Source organism: Drosophila rhopaloa, unplaced genomic scaffold (assembly GCF_018152115.1).
Source record: "Drosophila rhopaloa isolate 14029-0021.01 unplaced genomic scaffold, ASM1815211v1 contig_163, whole genome shotgun sequence".
NCBI lineage: Eukaryota > Metazoa > Arthropoda > Insecta > Diptera > Drosophilidae > Drosophila > Drosophila rhopaloa.
Genome location: NW_025335043.1, coordinates 1,967,939 through 1,985,845, shown reverse-complemented (window position 1 = coordinate 1,985,845; position 17,907 = coordinate 1,967,939). Strand labels below are relative to the sequence as shown.

Below are 17,907 nucleotides of genomic sequence, written 5' to 3'. Positions count from 1 at the left end.
GCAGCGAGAAATCCAATAAAAGAACGAGTTGAAACGTCGTCTTAGGGGCTGGGAAATTGGGTGGAAAGGCTTAGCTGCCACTGATTTGCACACATTTTTCTTGCGCTTATTTCTCTTTTTTTTATTTTGGGGGCCAACACAACACACAACAAAAACAATTGCAGACGACAGCGACAAAAGAACGGAACAACATAAAAAATGACATTAACGACAAAATTACATTTCCAGCAGTCAAAATGAGGGAGCAGGGGGTTTTTTTTCGGGCGAAAACTCGGGGTGTTAGGTGAGGAAAATACGTCTAAGCCTTTAACGCCTTTGGGGCGCACCAGCAGTCAAAACAACAAAACAAAAAAATCGAGGGGAAAATGAAGAAACTTTTGCACTAAGTGATTTCGTACGGCGGGGAATGAAAACTTAGGAAACAGATGTTTTCCGGGTTATTTATGCTTATATTTTATTTGTATCGTGAAAATTCACCAAGATGCCATTAAGCCTTACTATACATTCCACTAAAATAGCTTCTTAGAATTTCGGGTTAGTACAAAATACAATAAAGCATAAACAAATCATTTATTTAATAACATTATATATAATGTAATATAGTATTATATATATATAATATTATTATTATAACTTAAACATTTAAGTATAGTTAAGAATACTTTAAGAACGATTAGGAAAATTTATATAAATTTATTTTAAAGTATTTCATTATTTGCATTGCGTTGGTTTTTCTCTCATCAAAAAAGTAATCTAAACTTCATTTTCCAAATGAAAATTTTAGCTTTAAAACAAATAAATAATTTATGATTCAAATTTAATAACATTTTCTAAACAAATCGAATTTTCTCGCCGAAATATTTTTCATTAAAGAGAATTTAATTTTCTCTCATCAAAAATCGTACACAGATTCTCCATTTATGCACTGGCCAAATGCAATTTAGTAATTTAGCCTTTCGCTGCTGCCCAAATGGGAATTTCTACAATAGAAAATAATTTCCAAATATTCACGTACCGAAGTCTGCTTTTCCGCGCTCTCCATTTCCCTGGGCATCCGGCAGGCAACTGTTATTTATTTTAGGCCCAACCGTAAAATTACATTTCACTTGTAGTTTTCCTGCCAGCGACTGGACGTGGGCCAACTTTTGTTAATAAATTCAAATGCAACTGGCAAATGCAGGAGCGTGGTGGCGAAGGGGAAATGGCGAACTTATGCCGGGCAGGCACGACTCATTTAAGCCATCATTTAAGCCCCCCTTTCAGCGGTCACGTAAGCATCATAAATTTTTACCCCTCCCCCGCCGCAAACTTTATCCCGCTCGCCCGCGAAATTGCAATTTTAGTTTTAATGAAAACTTTTAACGCTTTCCACGGCTGCCGCTCTTCGGATGCTGCCGCTGCATTTATATTTACTGAGTATTTTTATTGAATTTTTAATGCGCACGCGGCACATTACAAGGCAATGACCAAAAAGCAGGCTATGAAATTGTATACTCCCTCAACCCGAAAACAATTAAAACCGAACAAATTATGAAGTAACTTTATCAGCAGCCAAACCAATTAAAGTTTTTACCATTCGGAATTAAAAACCAAACAACAATAACGACGAGCGACCATATAAAATTAATTATTCCTTATTTCATTTGTCTTCGCAAGGGCTTTTGTTTCGCCTTTGCTTCAGTTCTTATTTTTTTTTTGTGTGGCTTGGGAATGAAAATCTTTAAGCGGCTTTATGGTAACAAGGATCCTGTCGCTCGGGTAATCCTTCTTTGGGCCTGGCCAATAAATCTTCGCTCTCCATCCACCCACGCCGAGTGGAAAACCCCAGCTGCAGATTTTCCTTCCGCACTCCCCCACACACAACATTGTGTTTTATTTTTATTTGTCTTGCTGGTCTTTTGTCTAGCGGTTTTCCGTCTCTGTCATACAGAGCTCAACGCTCAAACCGCAGACAGAAGGATGTGGGCGTGGCAGCGGCTTAGATCGCCCTAACCCCCCACCGAGGGGCTAATGCAAAACACAAAATTTAATTATAATTTCCGGTTCTGACTTTGCATTTCGAGTGGCAACTCGAAATTTATTTTCTCAAGTGTGTGAAAAGTGGGGTGGTCTGTGAAAATTATCCAATTTCAGATGTGTAATTGCCACTAGAGGCTAGTTGGCAGCGGTTTCGCTTTAGAAATTCTATAAATATTAAATTGTTCGCTTAGAAATAATTTTTACAACATTGAAATGTTTATTTGGCTTTAAAAATATTATATAAATGTTTGTGGAATTTAATAAATGTTTAAGTAATCCAAGAATATTTCTAAAATAGAATTCATCACAATTCCCTACATGAAAATCCGACTAAGAGTTGTTGTTAGAAAATTCCGTAGAATTTCACAGAATCCGCGTAGCTGTTTTCCTAAAGAATATGATTCCAAAATACTTTAAATACCTGGTAGCCTTGTTATTTTTTCCCCTTTTTTCGGAATTCCAAACACGTTTAGCGGATGTAATTTCATTTTGGCAGAATAAAAAACCAGACAGCGCAGGGCCAAAGTAAACAAATGGTTTCCGCTTAATGTAAACAAATCGATGATGGCAAACAGTTGGGGGACCCATGCGATTCATTTTCCCCGGCCCCTCATTAAATCGGATACGACTAGCGATTTGCGGATGGCTTCGATTATGATACGCACCAAAAGCCAAACAAGAATCGCATTTCAAAGGAGACAGAGTTCCGTGAAGATTGTCCACTTTTCGGTTTTGTTTTTCCCACTAATCTCACGGTCTGTTTGGTTTTTCCGCGGAAAAATCTGTTTTCATCTATTCAAGTTTTTACCCAACTTGGTGGGATAGCATCGTTAGCGTCTAATTAAAGGAGAAGCAAAGGAAAAGCCCTAAACTCGCTACTTGACCGCAGAAGCCTGCAATTGAATCGTGCAACTCTTTTGCTCCGAATTTTCAGCTTTTCTCGAGCCTTTTCCTTTTGCCTCAATGTTGTTTTAATTAAAAATAATCGAGTTTCTTGTCGTCTTTTCTTTTGGTTTTTGTTTAGAGTTTGTGCAAATTGCAACAAAATGAGTTGACAAAAACTTTTTCGCAAGGCCAAAAAGTGTTTGCCATTTTGTAACATGTCTGCACGGGATGGCTGTGTGTGTGTGCGTATGTGTGTGACTGCACGTGTGTAAGTGTCAGTGTACGAGTGTTGGTAGAGTGTGAACAAAATGAAAATGTCATTGCACATAAAGGCAGGATGGAGCGTACGTGACTCGCATTGCCGGAAATTAAGTGGTGTCCCAACACGTCCAAAGCGCACGAAGACGGAAAAAGCCACAGACAGTCGGGCAGAGGGGCAGAGGGGGGTTAAGCGAGGGTACGGGAGGGGTTAAGAGAAGTCGAGATGTGGCGAGCGGAACACAGTTGAGGTGTGGCCCTGTGTTGGTGCATCCTAGCCAACCAGGATGACAATCAAAGCCGCACAATGTCGCTTGTTTGTCAATAACAATGAGCATTTTTTCTGAAATTACGGTGGAAAATTCTTACGGTTGGGAGTCGAAATAAATGTATAAGTAAAACTCTGGGGGAATGTTGGCAAAACTAGTGAAATTTCTTAAGAAACAAACAAATGTTGGAGCTGCATATCATTTAAGATGTTCCCTGGCTAATATAAGGTTATCAAAGAATTTAAAGAACAAAGATTTCTATTATTTCCACTTCTATACAAACAAAGCATTTATAATCATTTTCTTTTCAAAAAGTTGTATAACAAACTTTGTTAATAAAAATAAAATACAAAAATAAACTGCAAGAACTACAGTTTTTTTTATATTTAGACTTTTTAAATTAAACGAAATATACAAATTTCTTTAGATAAAACTATTATGCTCATTCACAATGAAAATTATTTTGAAACTACAGCTTATCCAGGACAAGTTTAGAGTGGGAATATTTGTAAAACTTAATTCAGCAGTGCTGTTAAAATTGTTTCAACCATTCTAAACTTTGAACATTTGTATTTATTTATTACGCTTTTTTGTTGATTTAAAAAAATCATCAAAAGCTGCGCCAACCCAAAAAAAAATCACTTCAGTTAAACTCTGGCTGTCAAAGTCAGCCAAGTGTTTAGCACTCATTTGGAAATGTAAACCAAAGGCAGTGCTTCTCGTTTTTTCGCACTCTGAAAACTGGGGTTTCATCGGCTTTTGTTGTTGGCTGTCATGTTGCCGGTGGTTGACATGTCGCTGCCACGCCGCCGTCAAGAGCAAACTTTTCCATGATTTTTGATCGCTTTTCGTTTTTCATTTCGGCTGCGGCAATTAGCAAATAACTCACATAATGTCCGCGAATCGGTGCAACCAGATCCTGTCCATGGTAACGCCAGGAGGCCGATGGAGTCCCCGATGGAAATTGGGTGGGTGAAATGCTGGATGGATATTGCTGGAAGTGCTGCTGGTAGTGGTTCTGTTCCTGTGCAAATTGATTGTGATTGCGTTGGCGATGCCGTTGCTGCTGCTGATGCGGATGCTGGATCTGATGCTGATTGTTGGCTGCCATTCCACCGAAACTCCCATCACCCGACTCAAATGCGGAGCCCTGCAAATCGGTCGTCATGCCATGCAAATTGAAATGCCATCGCAGCAATGACAAACGATGCAGCCGCTCATGAATGTCGCTAAAATCAAGCCGAGAGCCAGATGAATGTGGCATCGATATATCTATATAACTTTCTATATCTATCTGCTATACACCAGCGAAGTCAAGTCTTCGAACTCAAAACAGACACTGACCAAACCCAAAGAGTCCAGACTCGCAGAGACTATACAAACTGAAATTGTCCGCAGCCAAATGAAATAGAAAACTTTAATTGAAGGCCAGCGAAATCTGAGCAATCGAAAGCCAATACAATTGTTTGGAAAAAAAAATATAAAAGATGTCTAAAGAAAAAAAACTTTACCAGGAACACAATTTTGTTGAGAAAATGAAAGAGGAGAGCTGTTTAAGTAATTGAAAGACATGTTGTCAAACCTAAGTAACTGTGGTGCAATTTGTAATCATTTCCAGGAGTTTAATCTCCCAACATTTTTAAAAATTGGAATGGAGTTATTACACACAAAAGTGCTCTTTTTATGTGGATCTTAAATTAAATCTTTGTTTCTCGCCAGTGTAGAGAGTATTTTACATTTATTTATGCCTCTTTTTCATGGCTAAAGCGAAAAGTAATTATTGTTTATGCGCATTTTGTTTTCCAACATAATTTTCTTCTCCGTTGCGTTTTTGCGTTGGTAGATTTGGAAAAAAAATGTTGTCAAGTTTGTATAAAAGGTCTTTGGGGAAATAGCTCGCCAGGGTAATGAAGATAATAAGTAGGTTGGAACAATAATTTGGTTTTGATTTACCATTTTTGTATGCACCTAAAAAAATCTTAAAATAATAAATATTACTTGACATAATTGTAAATGTAGTTCAAATTGTTATACCCTTGCAGAGGGTATTATAATTTTGGTCAAAAGTGTGCAACGCAGTGAAGGAGACATCTCCGACCCTATAAAGTATATATATTTTTGATCAGGATCACCTTCTAAGTTGATATAGCCATGTCCGTCTGTCCGTCTGTCTGTTTCTACGCAAACTAGTCTCTCCGTTTTAAAGCTATCGAGTTGAAACTTTGCACACAGCCTTCTTTCCTTTGCATGCAGTATATATGTCGGAACGGGATCGGCCGACTATATCCTATAGCTGCCATATAACTGATTGATCGGAAATGCCATAACTTTGATGTTTGTAAAGTTACGAAGCTGGGATTTTCTATGGGTTTTATATTTGGTTAGTCAATCCGAGCTGCCATATAACTGAACGATTGGAAATGCCATAACTTTAGTGTTTGTTAAGTTAGGAAGTTGGGATTTTCTATGGGTTTTATTTTTGGACAATCCGACCTATCAAATTTCATAAGGATCGGCCGACTATATCCTATAGCTGCCATATAACTGAACGATTGGAAATGCCATAACTTTAGTGTTCTTAAAGTTAGGAAGTTGGGATTTTTTATGAGTATTAAGAATGCATCATATGAATAATTTTGGAGAATATAATGTACATAATATTCTGCAAGGGCATATCAACTTCTGCTCCGCCCGAAGTTAGCTTTCCTTTCTTGTTTATTTATATAATAATAAACGACAATTTTTAAAGAACCGATACAGTAGTTTAAAAGTGTAATCGTTTAGGACTAAAAAAAAAGCAGGACATTTGAAATCGACTTTGAGTTAAAACCAAGAGATAAAATATTATATTTTACTAAATTCAAAGCTTTATTTAAAGCCTCGTAATCCTGCTATTTATAAATCCAACTGGCCTCTTCATCAAAATTATAATACACTTTTGTCATGGTATTAAAATTTTTATGCACGACAGTAGCAGCAGCAAAAAAATAAATATTTCAGCACCGTAAACCTTTTTTTGGTAACCAGAGAATAATAAAAGAGGAGAATAAATAAATAAATAAAATGTTGGCAATTATTTAGGCTTTTAACATGTCAGCCACGTGGCAGCCACAAAACGGAAACGGAAGCAGAGAGGCCCACACACACACACAGACCCACTCACTCATACAGATAAAGAACGAATTGAATTTTGATTTGGGTTTTGGGCCAAGAATAAACATTACATATGTTTCGAGTGAGAAATGTGCTAGGAAAGGAAATGTGATCAGAGTGAAAATGTATTTAATTGGAAAAACCCATTTTCCAATTACAATGAAATGAGTTCAATTTCAGACGAAAATAGAAAGAGACTTTCGTAGGAGCCAGATGTCAGGATATATCTAATCAAATCAAAGTCAATTACAAAGCTCAATCGTTTGCTATTTGTTTAGGCTTTCAATTATTCAGGCAAACAATCAATCCCCTCCCCGTAAACTCTATAACTAATTTGCCAAATTTAACAAAAGCCAAGAGACGGCGACAGCGACTGAGCAAACAAAGTTAATTACAATAATGAAGCTAATTTAGACCAAAAAAGGCAAAAAGGAAAACCACAAATTAGGCCAGGAATAACGGCAAAGGACTTTTCGCAGGTTGGAGTGAGGGACTCGGGATGAAACTTATCTCAATCTGAGACGCATTTTTCAGCGTGTTCTGCTCTTTGTCAACTTGCCTTTGCGGTTTTTCCCCACCCCCTCCTCTTGAGGTCAACTAAAAATACTTTTCGGCTTTTATAATTTATGGCCCGGTTGGGGCGACCCACCAACCCCCATTTTTTTTACCGCCCAAGTCCGCCCTCTACTTTATATTTAATTAGTGCGTGCGGTTCAACCTCTTTCGGTGCGTGAGAACTCGCGAAAAAGTTATTAACTGCCACTAATTATACATTTTTCAAGTGATACGCATTTATATTCATGCACTTTCTTTTTATATATGTACTTTCTTTGCCGCTGGTCCTGGGTCCTTGCCATAAAAAGCTTTCCTGGTAATTAATGCTACATTTTTCTTCTGGTTTCGTTTTGGTACGCGACTCTTTGGCGCTCTCGTCTTAATTACACTGGATTATAAATATTAAAAACGGAAGCAGTTGCCAGTAATCAGGACATCGAGCAGCAGCTAAAGGAAGTGGCTGCAATTTTGCACTGCACAGTGAGAGAGAATTTGAGAAATGGCTGCTTAATGAGACCAAAGAAGGGGTTTAAGCTAAAAATGTCGGATATCAGGTTGAAATAATCAAAAAGCAAAGCAAAACGGAGAAAAATAAGTCGCAAAGATTGAGCGACAAGATTCCAATTCTTAGAACAAACAATTAGTTGGTAATTAAAAGGAAATTAGTGTGTGTAGGAAATGAAAGGGGATTAGTGAATGTCCCTGCTGGAAATCGTATATTTTAAAGCTATAAAAATCTGTGCATTACGTGTAGCACATGAAAACCTTATGCAAAAAATAACCTAGTTTTTAATCAACAGAAAACTATCCCCTCTACACATATTGTTCCCTTTTTGATTATAAAAAAAAATAGGGAACGTGTTAATCTTACAAATATAATATATAGCAGCAGCTGTTTATGTCAGGCTTCTAAAAACATCAGAGTCCCGTGTTGCCAAAAACAATTTCAATCTGCAAAACCGAAAGGAGCTGAAACCCATTTGGCAACAGATGTACACAGCACATAAAGGTCTGAAAACTCAACACTCTTCAAGTAACTTACATAATAAAAGACATCAGTTAAAATCAAGTCTGAAATAATGAAATATATGAAGTTCGTATGCTGCGCATCAGTAAGTGGTGAACAATGCGGCGTATACGCAATATTGAGTGGTACCCAAGGCATTCCTTCAAGCCGTTTTCGCCACTCAACTCGACTGGATAATGGCGATGATAATGCAACCAGAAATAGGAATAAAAAAGCTATAGAATCCTCTCCTACTTGAGTCCAGGTATGGCCGAGGAACTTGACATATGCCAAGGCAAGCAAAGGCAGTTGAGCAAAAATAAGTGGAGGTGGAATTCCAACGTGAAGGGAATTCCAGCCATGCCCACCACTTCACACAAAGCTGACTCAACTTTGACATTTCTCTACCTCGGACTTGCTCGAATTTTCCCTGCCGCTTTTCCCCATTTTCTCCCTGCACCCACGGCCATTTTCCTGGCAAACACAATGGAATGTCCACGGCATGCGGCAGTCAGATGTGTGGGCGTGGCGTTCAACTTGTTTTTGCCGCAAAATGATTTATGACAATGCATTGAAAACTTCTAGGCTGTCAACGAGGGAAGGGAAATGTCAATAAGGGAGCAGAGCTACTCCAGAGGCGAGAAATTTCTGGGCAGCAAAGTCCTAGAAGCACAGATGTACACAGTAAAAAATATACATATTTTATACATATTAATAAACCTTGGAAGTCTTGACCATATTTATAAAAACTTTTTCACTTTTCTAAGTTATCTCCTAAATTATATTTTGTCCTCCACTAAATAATAGTGGTATAAATTGTTTTGTACATTGCTACAATGAGGTAATGAGTTACCTTGAAATTGATTCAAAGTGTATTTTCTACGTTTTTCAATATATTAAACTGAGTGTTATTTCTTTTTACAAGCTACCCATTTTTATCTGATTTTCAATTTACACCTAGAGATTGTTTAATGCCTTGAATGTATAAGCAAACTGTCAGGGAAGCTGGCAGCCAAATGCCAATAAGTTGTCATGTTCCGACGACAGCTGCAGCCTCTCGCACATCCTTCCACATCCTTCCGCATCCACCCACAATATCTCTTCTGCCCGGGGCCACTTACACGTTCGCCGAGAATGGCCAAAGACTACGGGCTTCGTCTTTTGGGCCACATCTACCCACATTATTCAGGGATGCAGTGGCTGGAGTGGGTGGGTGGCTGGTTGGGTGGCAAAGGGGGTTTCGTCCTGACGCCTGAGCACGTCCCTCGAATGTCACAAGACGCTGCACACGCTGACACATTAATGTCCGCAGCGAAACACCCAGACGCACCTGTACCGAAGCACCTACCGCCGCCGCAGCGAAAAACCCTCAAAACTATACCACCATTTCCGCTGCCATAGCCGCCATTGTCGTATTTGTCTTATGAACTGTCAAACTGACATTCATTGACGCTTGACATGTAATAAACGCAACGAAATAAAATGAAATGGAATGGTCGAGATGGCGAGGGCTAAATAACGATGAAGGGCAGCCACCTTCCTCACCGGAAATATAATTTTTCAAACCATTTTATGATTCTCCACTTCCCACACCTACATGCATCATGATTTTATTTATTAAAGAAAGTTAATTAAATTTATGACCCCGAAAAAATGGCGTGCAATTTTTACCAACCGTTAGGAATGAAAATATGTATAAAGCATATTCAATGAGTTTAAATTTTAGTGATGGTGAAATATTTAATATAAAAGATTGGGAATGCAACCACTGAAAAGACTAATTGAATGCCTTTTTATTGCAACATATTATTTTTGTTTTCAAGTAGAACAATATGAAAATTAAATACAATTTTATAAAATTACTAACGCTATGCCTTTTTCTGATAAAATGTAGTTAATCAAACTATGGTTTGACAAAAAATATGAAATATATTTCTGAGAAACTGGCTTCTATCCAGGTACTCTAATTTGAGGTAATTGTGAAATACAACTCAATCAGCGGGAGTGAAATTCCATTAGCAAAAACCATTCAAAATTCTAAGAATCCGGCTGGCATCCTCCAAAAACCGCCAAAGCTAACAAAGCATTTGAAATTATTTTCAGGTGGAGGGCACACGGAATTTGGATCAAGAGGCTGAGGTGGAGAAAGCTGGATAACAAATTCAGGTGGATGGCCATGGCAAACGTCGAGGCGAATTTTTGCACAATGCAAACATAATGAGTTTGGGGAAATGCAAATAATTCGCAATGGAAATCATTATTGGGCACTGAACCAGACGACAGCTCGAGCGGTTTGAAAACGGGCAAGAAGGAAAGGTTTTGGCTCCAATCCACAGTGGTCATCATGGTGGCGGTTCCAAAGGAGGAGTTGAAGTTTATCCTGCTCACTTCGGCTGCACTGCCAAGACTTTTCCCCACGGGCTTTGATGCAGCACCGAAAATGGAAAATGAAAATGTTTAAGACCCAGTCCACTTTTGCAAATACACCGAAATATACAACAGTGAGATTTAATAAAAGTGTATATGATTTTATGAAAACTATATTCATGCTGAGAAGACTATATTATTATTATGAAATATATATTCTCACTAAGAACATTTTCTTACTATCTTATTTTCTTCTTGAAAGCAATTAGTTGCGAGTTCATTTTATTTGCGGGTTTTTCAATCAAAGAGTTATAACAAAATAAATTCGGATTCTAAAAAACCATTTTTTGAAATATGTAATTTAATTCTTTATTTTTAAATGTTTTAATTGATGAGTGGAATTAACTTTAAACTTTTTTTTATATATGACTATAAATTATATTATAGATAATTTTTATTAAAAGTAAAACATTTCAAAATTCGTTTTAAAATAGTGAAATAATAATGTTTTTTAGAAACAAAAAAAATAATACATGACGAAAAATATATGTTTTTCTTTGAGTGCAATAATAGGCAGTAATGGGCGGAGCAGCGAGTTGAGTGGGTGAGACCCAGGCGATAATCGTTAAGCGATTCTGCTTCCTTTTCGTTTGTTTAATGAAGTGTTTAAAATTTACGATTCGAGCTAAATTTATTGCACTCCGAGTAGATATCGAAGGGAAGTCCGTCCAGGCGGCCAGGCAACCTCCAACACGAAAAATGAAAAATCTCAGAGGGGTGGACTAGAAAAATAAGGAAAGAAATCCCCTTTGATGGCTGCTCGGGGAATCAATCTCACATGTACTCCAAAGGGGGTGTGGGTGGAAATGGAATCCTTGCTGATTGGATGACACGAAATAAAAACGTTGCACACAACGAAATTGTTAATAGCACTGTTCTTTCTCTCTCTATATATGTATATATATAAATACATGTATATAGATATATATTTACCCCAAAAACCTCTCGTTTGCTAAGCCAATTACGTGGATACCACACAGCGACAGGAACAACGAGAAGCAAAAACAAAAGGACAATAAAGGGCTCGCTCGTAAATGCCATCAAAGCAGCTTAGCTAAGCAGAGTGACTCCGACGAGGTTCCCCTGATGATGCTGATGGCTCCGTTACGTTACGTATACGCCGAGCTGGTTTTCAATAAACCGCATGGCGAAAATAGCAGCGGAAAATAAACCAAACTTGATGGCAGCACAAATTCTTTGCATACTTTTGCGGGCCCACTCAAGTGGCAAGCCACAAGAACAAACAACGAACAACCAACGACAGCACTTGATGAGCTTTCCAATTACATTTAGCTGTTGCCTGTTAACTGTCTCTTCTGTTGGCCGGATAAGGAATTAACTGCCGACCTCGTAAAAGCCAAAAACAAAAATGGCCCTCAACTGATTTCCACTGCTGACTTGGAGTGTGCACAATAAAAATTATCATAAGTTTGCCATCCCATGTGAGTGCCCGCCGCCATCGACAACTGCAAACGCAATTTGTATAATGAAAGTCGGGGGTTTTCCGTTGTGGTCTCGTCTGAGCTCTTAGACCAGATCAAATCTGTCAGCAGGTGAGTCAATTGATGAAAGGAGGGGCTAATGAAAGGTTGGCTAAGTGCAGGAATAAGTGATTTGTGTGGAGGAAAAACGTTTGCGTTCGTACTGCAAGAGATTATTTTACAGAGTTTCCCTGCATTTAATAGTTGGAAAGTTTAAGCTTGCTCTGCATAAAAAGTATAAGCCATAGGTATTTTTTAACATAATCGTTGGGGATTTTAACTTTTCAATTACAATTTTTTATTAGAATTTTAATATTTGTAGCAATTTGTCCGATTTCAGTTTGGCACGTAAACTAAATGAAACCCTTTAAAAATATATTTAAATTCTAGCCAAAGATTCCTTTAATATACATTGAGTTGCACAACTTAAATATACCTGATCAACTTTTTTAAATGTAATATTTTCAATAAGTCAGCCGTTGTAGGTTTTATATTATTCCTAGTAACCTGCCTGTCAGCATCCTAGGAACCCTTCTCATTAGTAGTTGCCAACACCAGGCAAGCAAACGATTGGATCTCGTAAAATTATTTGTAATAATATAGTAAAATTTCGAAATCTTTGTGAAATGGCCAATCGGTTGAAAGCAGGAGCATGCTGCCGACCAGGTTGTCCCCCTGCATGTTCACCTTGCTGCCCGCCTTGTGCTCCACCGTAAGTATAGCACTTTCCGTGTATATATATTTGCCGTTCTTTAAATAATTTTACAGTCTGGTGCGCCTGAAAAAACTGTGGCCCGAGCCCTACAATCCCTGCTCCTTCAAGAATTGCCTGATCTTCGGCGGCCACGATGAACCCTATGTCCAGCCCTTCGATCCGAAAGCATGTGCGCGAATGCGTCGTAACGATATCGACCGTTCGTTGGGATATCCCATAGGCGTAGTCTGCGGTACAATTATTGTAAAGGGGGGTATTCCGAATCAGGAGAGCGTTCGGTTTGCTGGAAATCTTAAGGGATTCGCCCACTCCTACTACACACGGCGCGATGAGTGGAACCCGGAGACAATTGACATGATAGCGAACGAGGCTCAGGTGTTGTACAATGATTCCGAAAACATGGATCCTCCCAATATGGTTGAATCTCCGGATATCTATGACGAAAATGAACGCAGGGTGACACGTCATTTTATGATCAACGATATTGAATTTGCCATGGAGTTGGAGGCTCCCTTCGAGATCTACGGTTACCCAAACGTAATACAAAATCTTCGGAGGATCTTGAGAGCCTTCTTCAAAAAGGCAAAATACGGAGTTTTCTTCACACCCAACTGGTACCTACTGATCTGGAAGGAGAAAGGTGTATGGATGGTGTTGGATCTTAATGGCAGGGACAAGAACACCATGAAACCAAATTATGAGGAGGGTTATCCCTTGCTACTGGGCCTCAAGTCCTTCGACAATGTTATCTGGCTGATCAAGAAGGAAAGCGATCTGGAAAAGACCAATAGGTTTTCGATCAGGGAGATCATCGTGGTGCGAATGGCCACTCCTGGAAACACGGGTCAGAGTTGGGAGCGGGAGCATGGTATGCGGATGAGCCAGTTCGATGTGATTGCCTCGGATTATGCCTATGTGAAGTCTAACCTTCATCTCACTCTGAACTCAAAGGATGCCCTGAGGAATCGCAGTGCTCTGCCAGTGGCTGTGGCCACCGCTTTGGCCTCCAAAATCGATCATCCGGCCACTTGGGACATGAAGATGTACGACAAGGTCATGTGTTATGGCGTTAATATGTGCAAAAACTGCTGGGAGCCTTGCGTTGATCTTAATCTACCCATGGATCTGGATGATTTTCCACGACAGATCCGAATGGGTCAGTTTGTGGCCGAAATCATGCTCAGTCCAAATGTTTACGAGGGCTGGTGGAAGTGCGTGCCGATGTACAAGTTCAACGACTTTCATCTGATGCTGGAGAAAGCTCTCGATAATAACGATTATGTGATCTTTCAGATCAACAATCAGATGTATTCACTGTGGAAGAAGTCGGAATTCATCTATCTAATGGATCCGTATCGCCACAACATTGTGGGTCGTATTTTGGAGGAGGGCGAAGATCCGAAAAGTGCCACGGTTAGGATGTTTGGAAATATGGATCGTCTGTTGAGTGTATTTCATCAGATTCTTTTGGAATCGAACCGATCGGCTATGTTCCATATACATACGCTCAGAATAAGAAATATAACAGAATGTCCACCTGGCACGGCTCCTGCCCTACTTCCTCCCGATGAGGATGTGGAGGTTAGATCGCTCAATGAGAACATTCGCTTCGATGAGAACTACGACAAGTGTCTGCAAGAACTGGGCGAGATCAGCGACTTCGAGGAGGATCTGGTCTCGGAGATCGAACCCATTGTGGAGGTCAGCTCCTCGGAGGAGATGGTCGAGGAGGAGGAGGGCGGCGGAGGCGGTGAAGTTGAAGGAGGCGAGGGAGAAGACGATGATGACTAGCTCTAACAACTTTTTCCGGACTGAGCCAACATTCCCATATATATTATGCATTTTTATTTAACCAAAAGTAGCTTACATTACTGGATTAACGATTTAAATATTTCATCAATTGATCAAGTGTAAAAAATGAATATATAAATTATAAGTTGAACACTAAAAGGTGTTTTCTTTAATTTGCGATCGCCCTTATTGAATTTAAAGCACTTGGTTAACAAGAAAATAATTATTTATGGCATCTGTGAATAAATAGCTTTTCCCAAATTATAAAATAGTCGCATTACATTGAATTCTTATATTTGCAGTGCTGAAAGAACTGATTCAGTGGCATCAATTTGCCATTTACAGCTTTTCCATATCCATGTCTCGACATGTTATCCTTCCTTCAGGGTTTTCCTTCTTTTTTTTAACAAGCTCGACAAGAGGAAAATGTGTGTGAGGAAAACCGAGAGCAGCGAGCTAGTGTGAGGGAGCGCGTAAAACATTTTGAATTAAATGTCACGTTGTCGGTGCAAAGTCGCTTGTTCAGCGACACAACGACAACAAGAGGATCTCTGGCTAAAATAGTCGTAGGACGTCGCTCCTTGAAGCGGTGGCCCCTCTGTGTTATTGCCACCTCTCGACAAGCGATGGGCGTCGATGGGCGTGGTCCGTGTGTGTCATTAAAAACAGCACAGGTAACAAACGCAAAAAAAAAATCGCTACGGAATGCTGTTGCCGGCGGCCTGCTGAGGAGCCTTACCATTTTCCCATTTTCCCAGGAAAAAAAAAACAGAACACACTCTCGGGCATCAGTCACTTAGACAGCAGGTTACCTGTGCCACCACGCCAGCTCTTTCTCTCACCTGTGCTTATTTGCATGGCTGACAACATTGTTGTTGCACCCGAAGACATTTCTGTCTTTATTTTCGTTCGAGCGCTGGATTCTCAAACAGCGACATTTCACAAAAGTCGACAGCGCGAAATTAATGGAAATTTAAAAATTGCATTTTTCGACAACAGAGCGAGGTGAACGAAGGAAAGGAAGGGACTGACATTGTGGTCTCGCCTGTCGCTGAGAGATAATAGAGACGACAGGTTGAGTTAAATGGTTTTCAAGTTTCGCTTTCAGGCTTAAAATTCCACCTTTGAATGCTAAAAATCTCTGACTTAAATTCTTTATTTTACCTTGAACCATTAACCGTTATTTATTAATTAAGTATTCGGCTTACCTGCAACGACAAAAAAAAGAAGAGAAATAGGTTAGTTCTTTTTTATTATGCACATTTCATATATTTATTATAATAAATTGCATTCACTCAAATACAATTAAAATTTCATCAACTGAACAATCAAAGCGGACAAAAAGTGGGTTCTGCTTTGTGGGCTGTTTGAATTTTTTCGCTGTTTGCTGATTGCATTAATTTTTAATTTTGCGTGTAAATATCCACGCCAACTGCGACTCTGCAGCAAATTGTTGGCGCAATTAATTTGTCGTTTTACGCGTGCCACGCCCCCTGCTCAGCTGCGGTAATTAAACTGCGTCTGCCACGCCCCCCGGCCGCCCACACGGTGTCATATGTCAACGACAGTCGAACAAACAAACTATGCAAAACAAAATGAAACCTAGAAAGAAACAAACAAAACAAAAAACAAAGTATAGCAGTGGACACAGGACACTGCAGTGAAAACATTGAGGGGGGTTTATCGCAATTTTCCTGCTAAGTGCACATGATAAATTAATGATTGAAGGCTCGTGGGTGTGTGTGTGTGTTTGAGCCTGCAAATCGAAGGGCGACGTCGTCTATGACAAAGTGATTAATTGTCAGACTGCGCCAAAAGGGAGGGCGGGGAAAATGGGGAGGGTGTGGTAACTGGAGCAGGCATATATTTCCATCGACCAATCACAGGTAATTTGTGCACTTTCTGACGTGGCTCGTCCCAAGAAACCTGGCCATGTAAATAAATCTCGGGCTTAACACTCACCTTTACCTGTTAAGTGGTTCGGCGTGTGAATTAGCCCCCCATTTCGTTCCCCCTTTTTGGCTGCCACAAAGTCAAAGCAGACGTCGTTAGAGCCCACATATGAGAACTTCTGACTAATTGGTTGGCCAACTTTTGTGCCTAGCATGTGGGGTTGAAAATATTAAGCTCAATTTTGTGGGCGATTCTGGGTTTAAATGAGCTTCAAATGAAAACTAAATAGCTCTTGTGGGTGGAAGAATTTGTAATCGTTTATAAAAGAAATTACGTATACGCAGTGTCGCAGTAATAAATATCTTTAAAAAAAATTACTACAAAATTAGAGGGAAAAGCAAAAAATGTGATGGATTGTTTTTTAATATTGTTTGATCAAAAAATGGACCAGCCCATAGTGTCGTAAATTGAATACAAAAATTCAATGAAATGTAAAATGGATTTATTTTTCTATTAAATATAATTTAATAGAATTAATTTTTTATGAACATAAATTAGTTAAGTAGGCATTAGTATTATAAGCTTATTAAAGCTTAAAAAACGAAGTATGTACTTGATCCTAACGGTCTATTAAATATTTAAATATAGTAAACATTAAACTGACAAAATCCAGGACTCCAAAAATTGTAAAAATAAATTTACATTAACTGACAATGACAATAACTATGTGTAAACAAAGGCTTCATGCGAATAACTTCCTCAGCAACTGTTAAAACTTTGACAGCAAACAACAAGAGAAGACATTAAAACAAAAAAATAACATAAACTTTGCGATTTGCCATCCAAATCAAAGTGCGGCAAGAAAAGTTTAAAGCCACCCAACCCGAGAGAAAAGAATTAATGCTTGATTTCTTTGCAATTTGCAACTAATCCAATCTCAAACTTAATTAAGCAATTAGTATTTCTTTCAAAAAAAAAAATATTTGAACAATTAAAAATAAATATTTTAATAAAATAAAAATAGCTTTAATATATAGTTTAAGCTAGGTTCTTAGAAAATCTCAGAGTGTATGAAAGCATACCAAATAAAAATGATTAAATCCATTTAAATGTATCGACATGAAAAAAGTGAAAACAATAGCATCATGCTCCATTAGATAGGATGTTGCCTGAAGCAGAAATGCATTTTAAATAAATTGTATTCTTCTGCAATAAATTCTTGTTCGGTTTGATTTAAAGCTGAACAATCCATTGTTTTTTATTTCTATTAAAAATAGGAAATCCAGCTAATATGCAAATATTAGCTTTAACCTGCATGCGGGAATAAAACAAATATTCCCAAGAGTTGCATAGATAAAACAAAACATGGGAGAGAATAAAAAAAGGGGAGAAAACAAAGAAGGAATAATAACGAGCTTTATGAGAAGGATTTGCATATATGCAAGTGTGTTTGGT

General features: G+C 38.6%; 2 protein-coding genes across 4 annotated transcripts in view; one reads left to right on the top strand and one right to left on the bottom strand.

The window, feature by feature from the left end:
• The window catches only part of LOC108051876 (protein alan shepard), a 137,714-nt gene that overhangs the window by 77,728 nt on the left and 42,079 nt on the right, over positions 1–17,907 (bottom strand). The window lies entirely within an intron of this gene.
• LOC108052728 lies at positions 12,575–14,732 on the top strand. The gene is made up of 2 exons (XM_017135195.2): positions 12,575–12,765; positions 12,822–14,732. The coding sequence occupies exons 1-2, from the start codon at positions 12,680–12,682 to the stop codon at positions 14,557–14,559; spliced, it is 1,824 nt and encodes a 607-aa protein (XP_016990684.1). The 5' UTR covers positions 12,575–12,679; the 3' UTR covers positions 14,560–14,732.

Bases quoted from the DNA above. Each gene is read 5' to 3' on its own strand.
- LOC108052728 (XM_017135195.2), top strand. From the start codon at position 12,680: ATGGCCAATCGGTTGAAAGCAGGAGCATGCTGCCGACCAGGTTGTCCC. The intron at 12,766-12,821 runs GTAAGTATAGCA...ATAATTTTACAG, and splicing joins TGCCCGCCTTGTGCTCCACC to TCTGGTGCGCCTGAAAAAAC.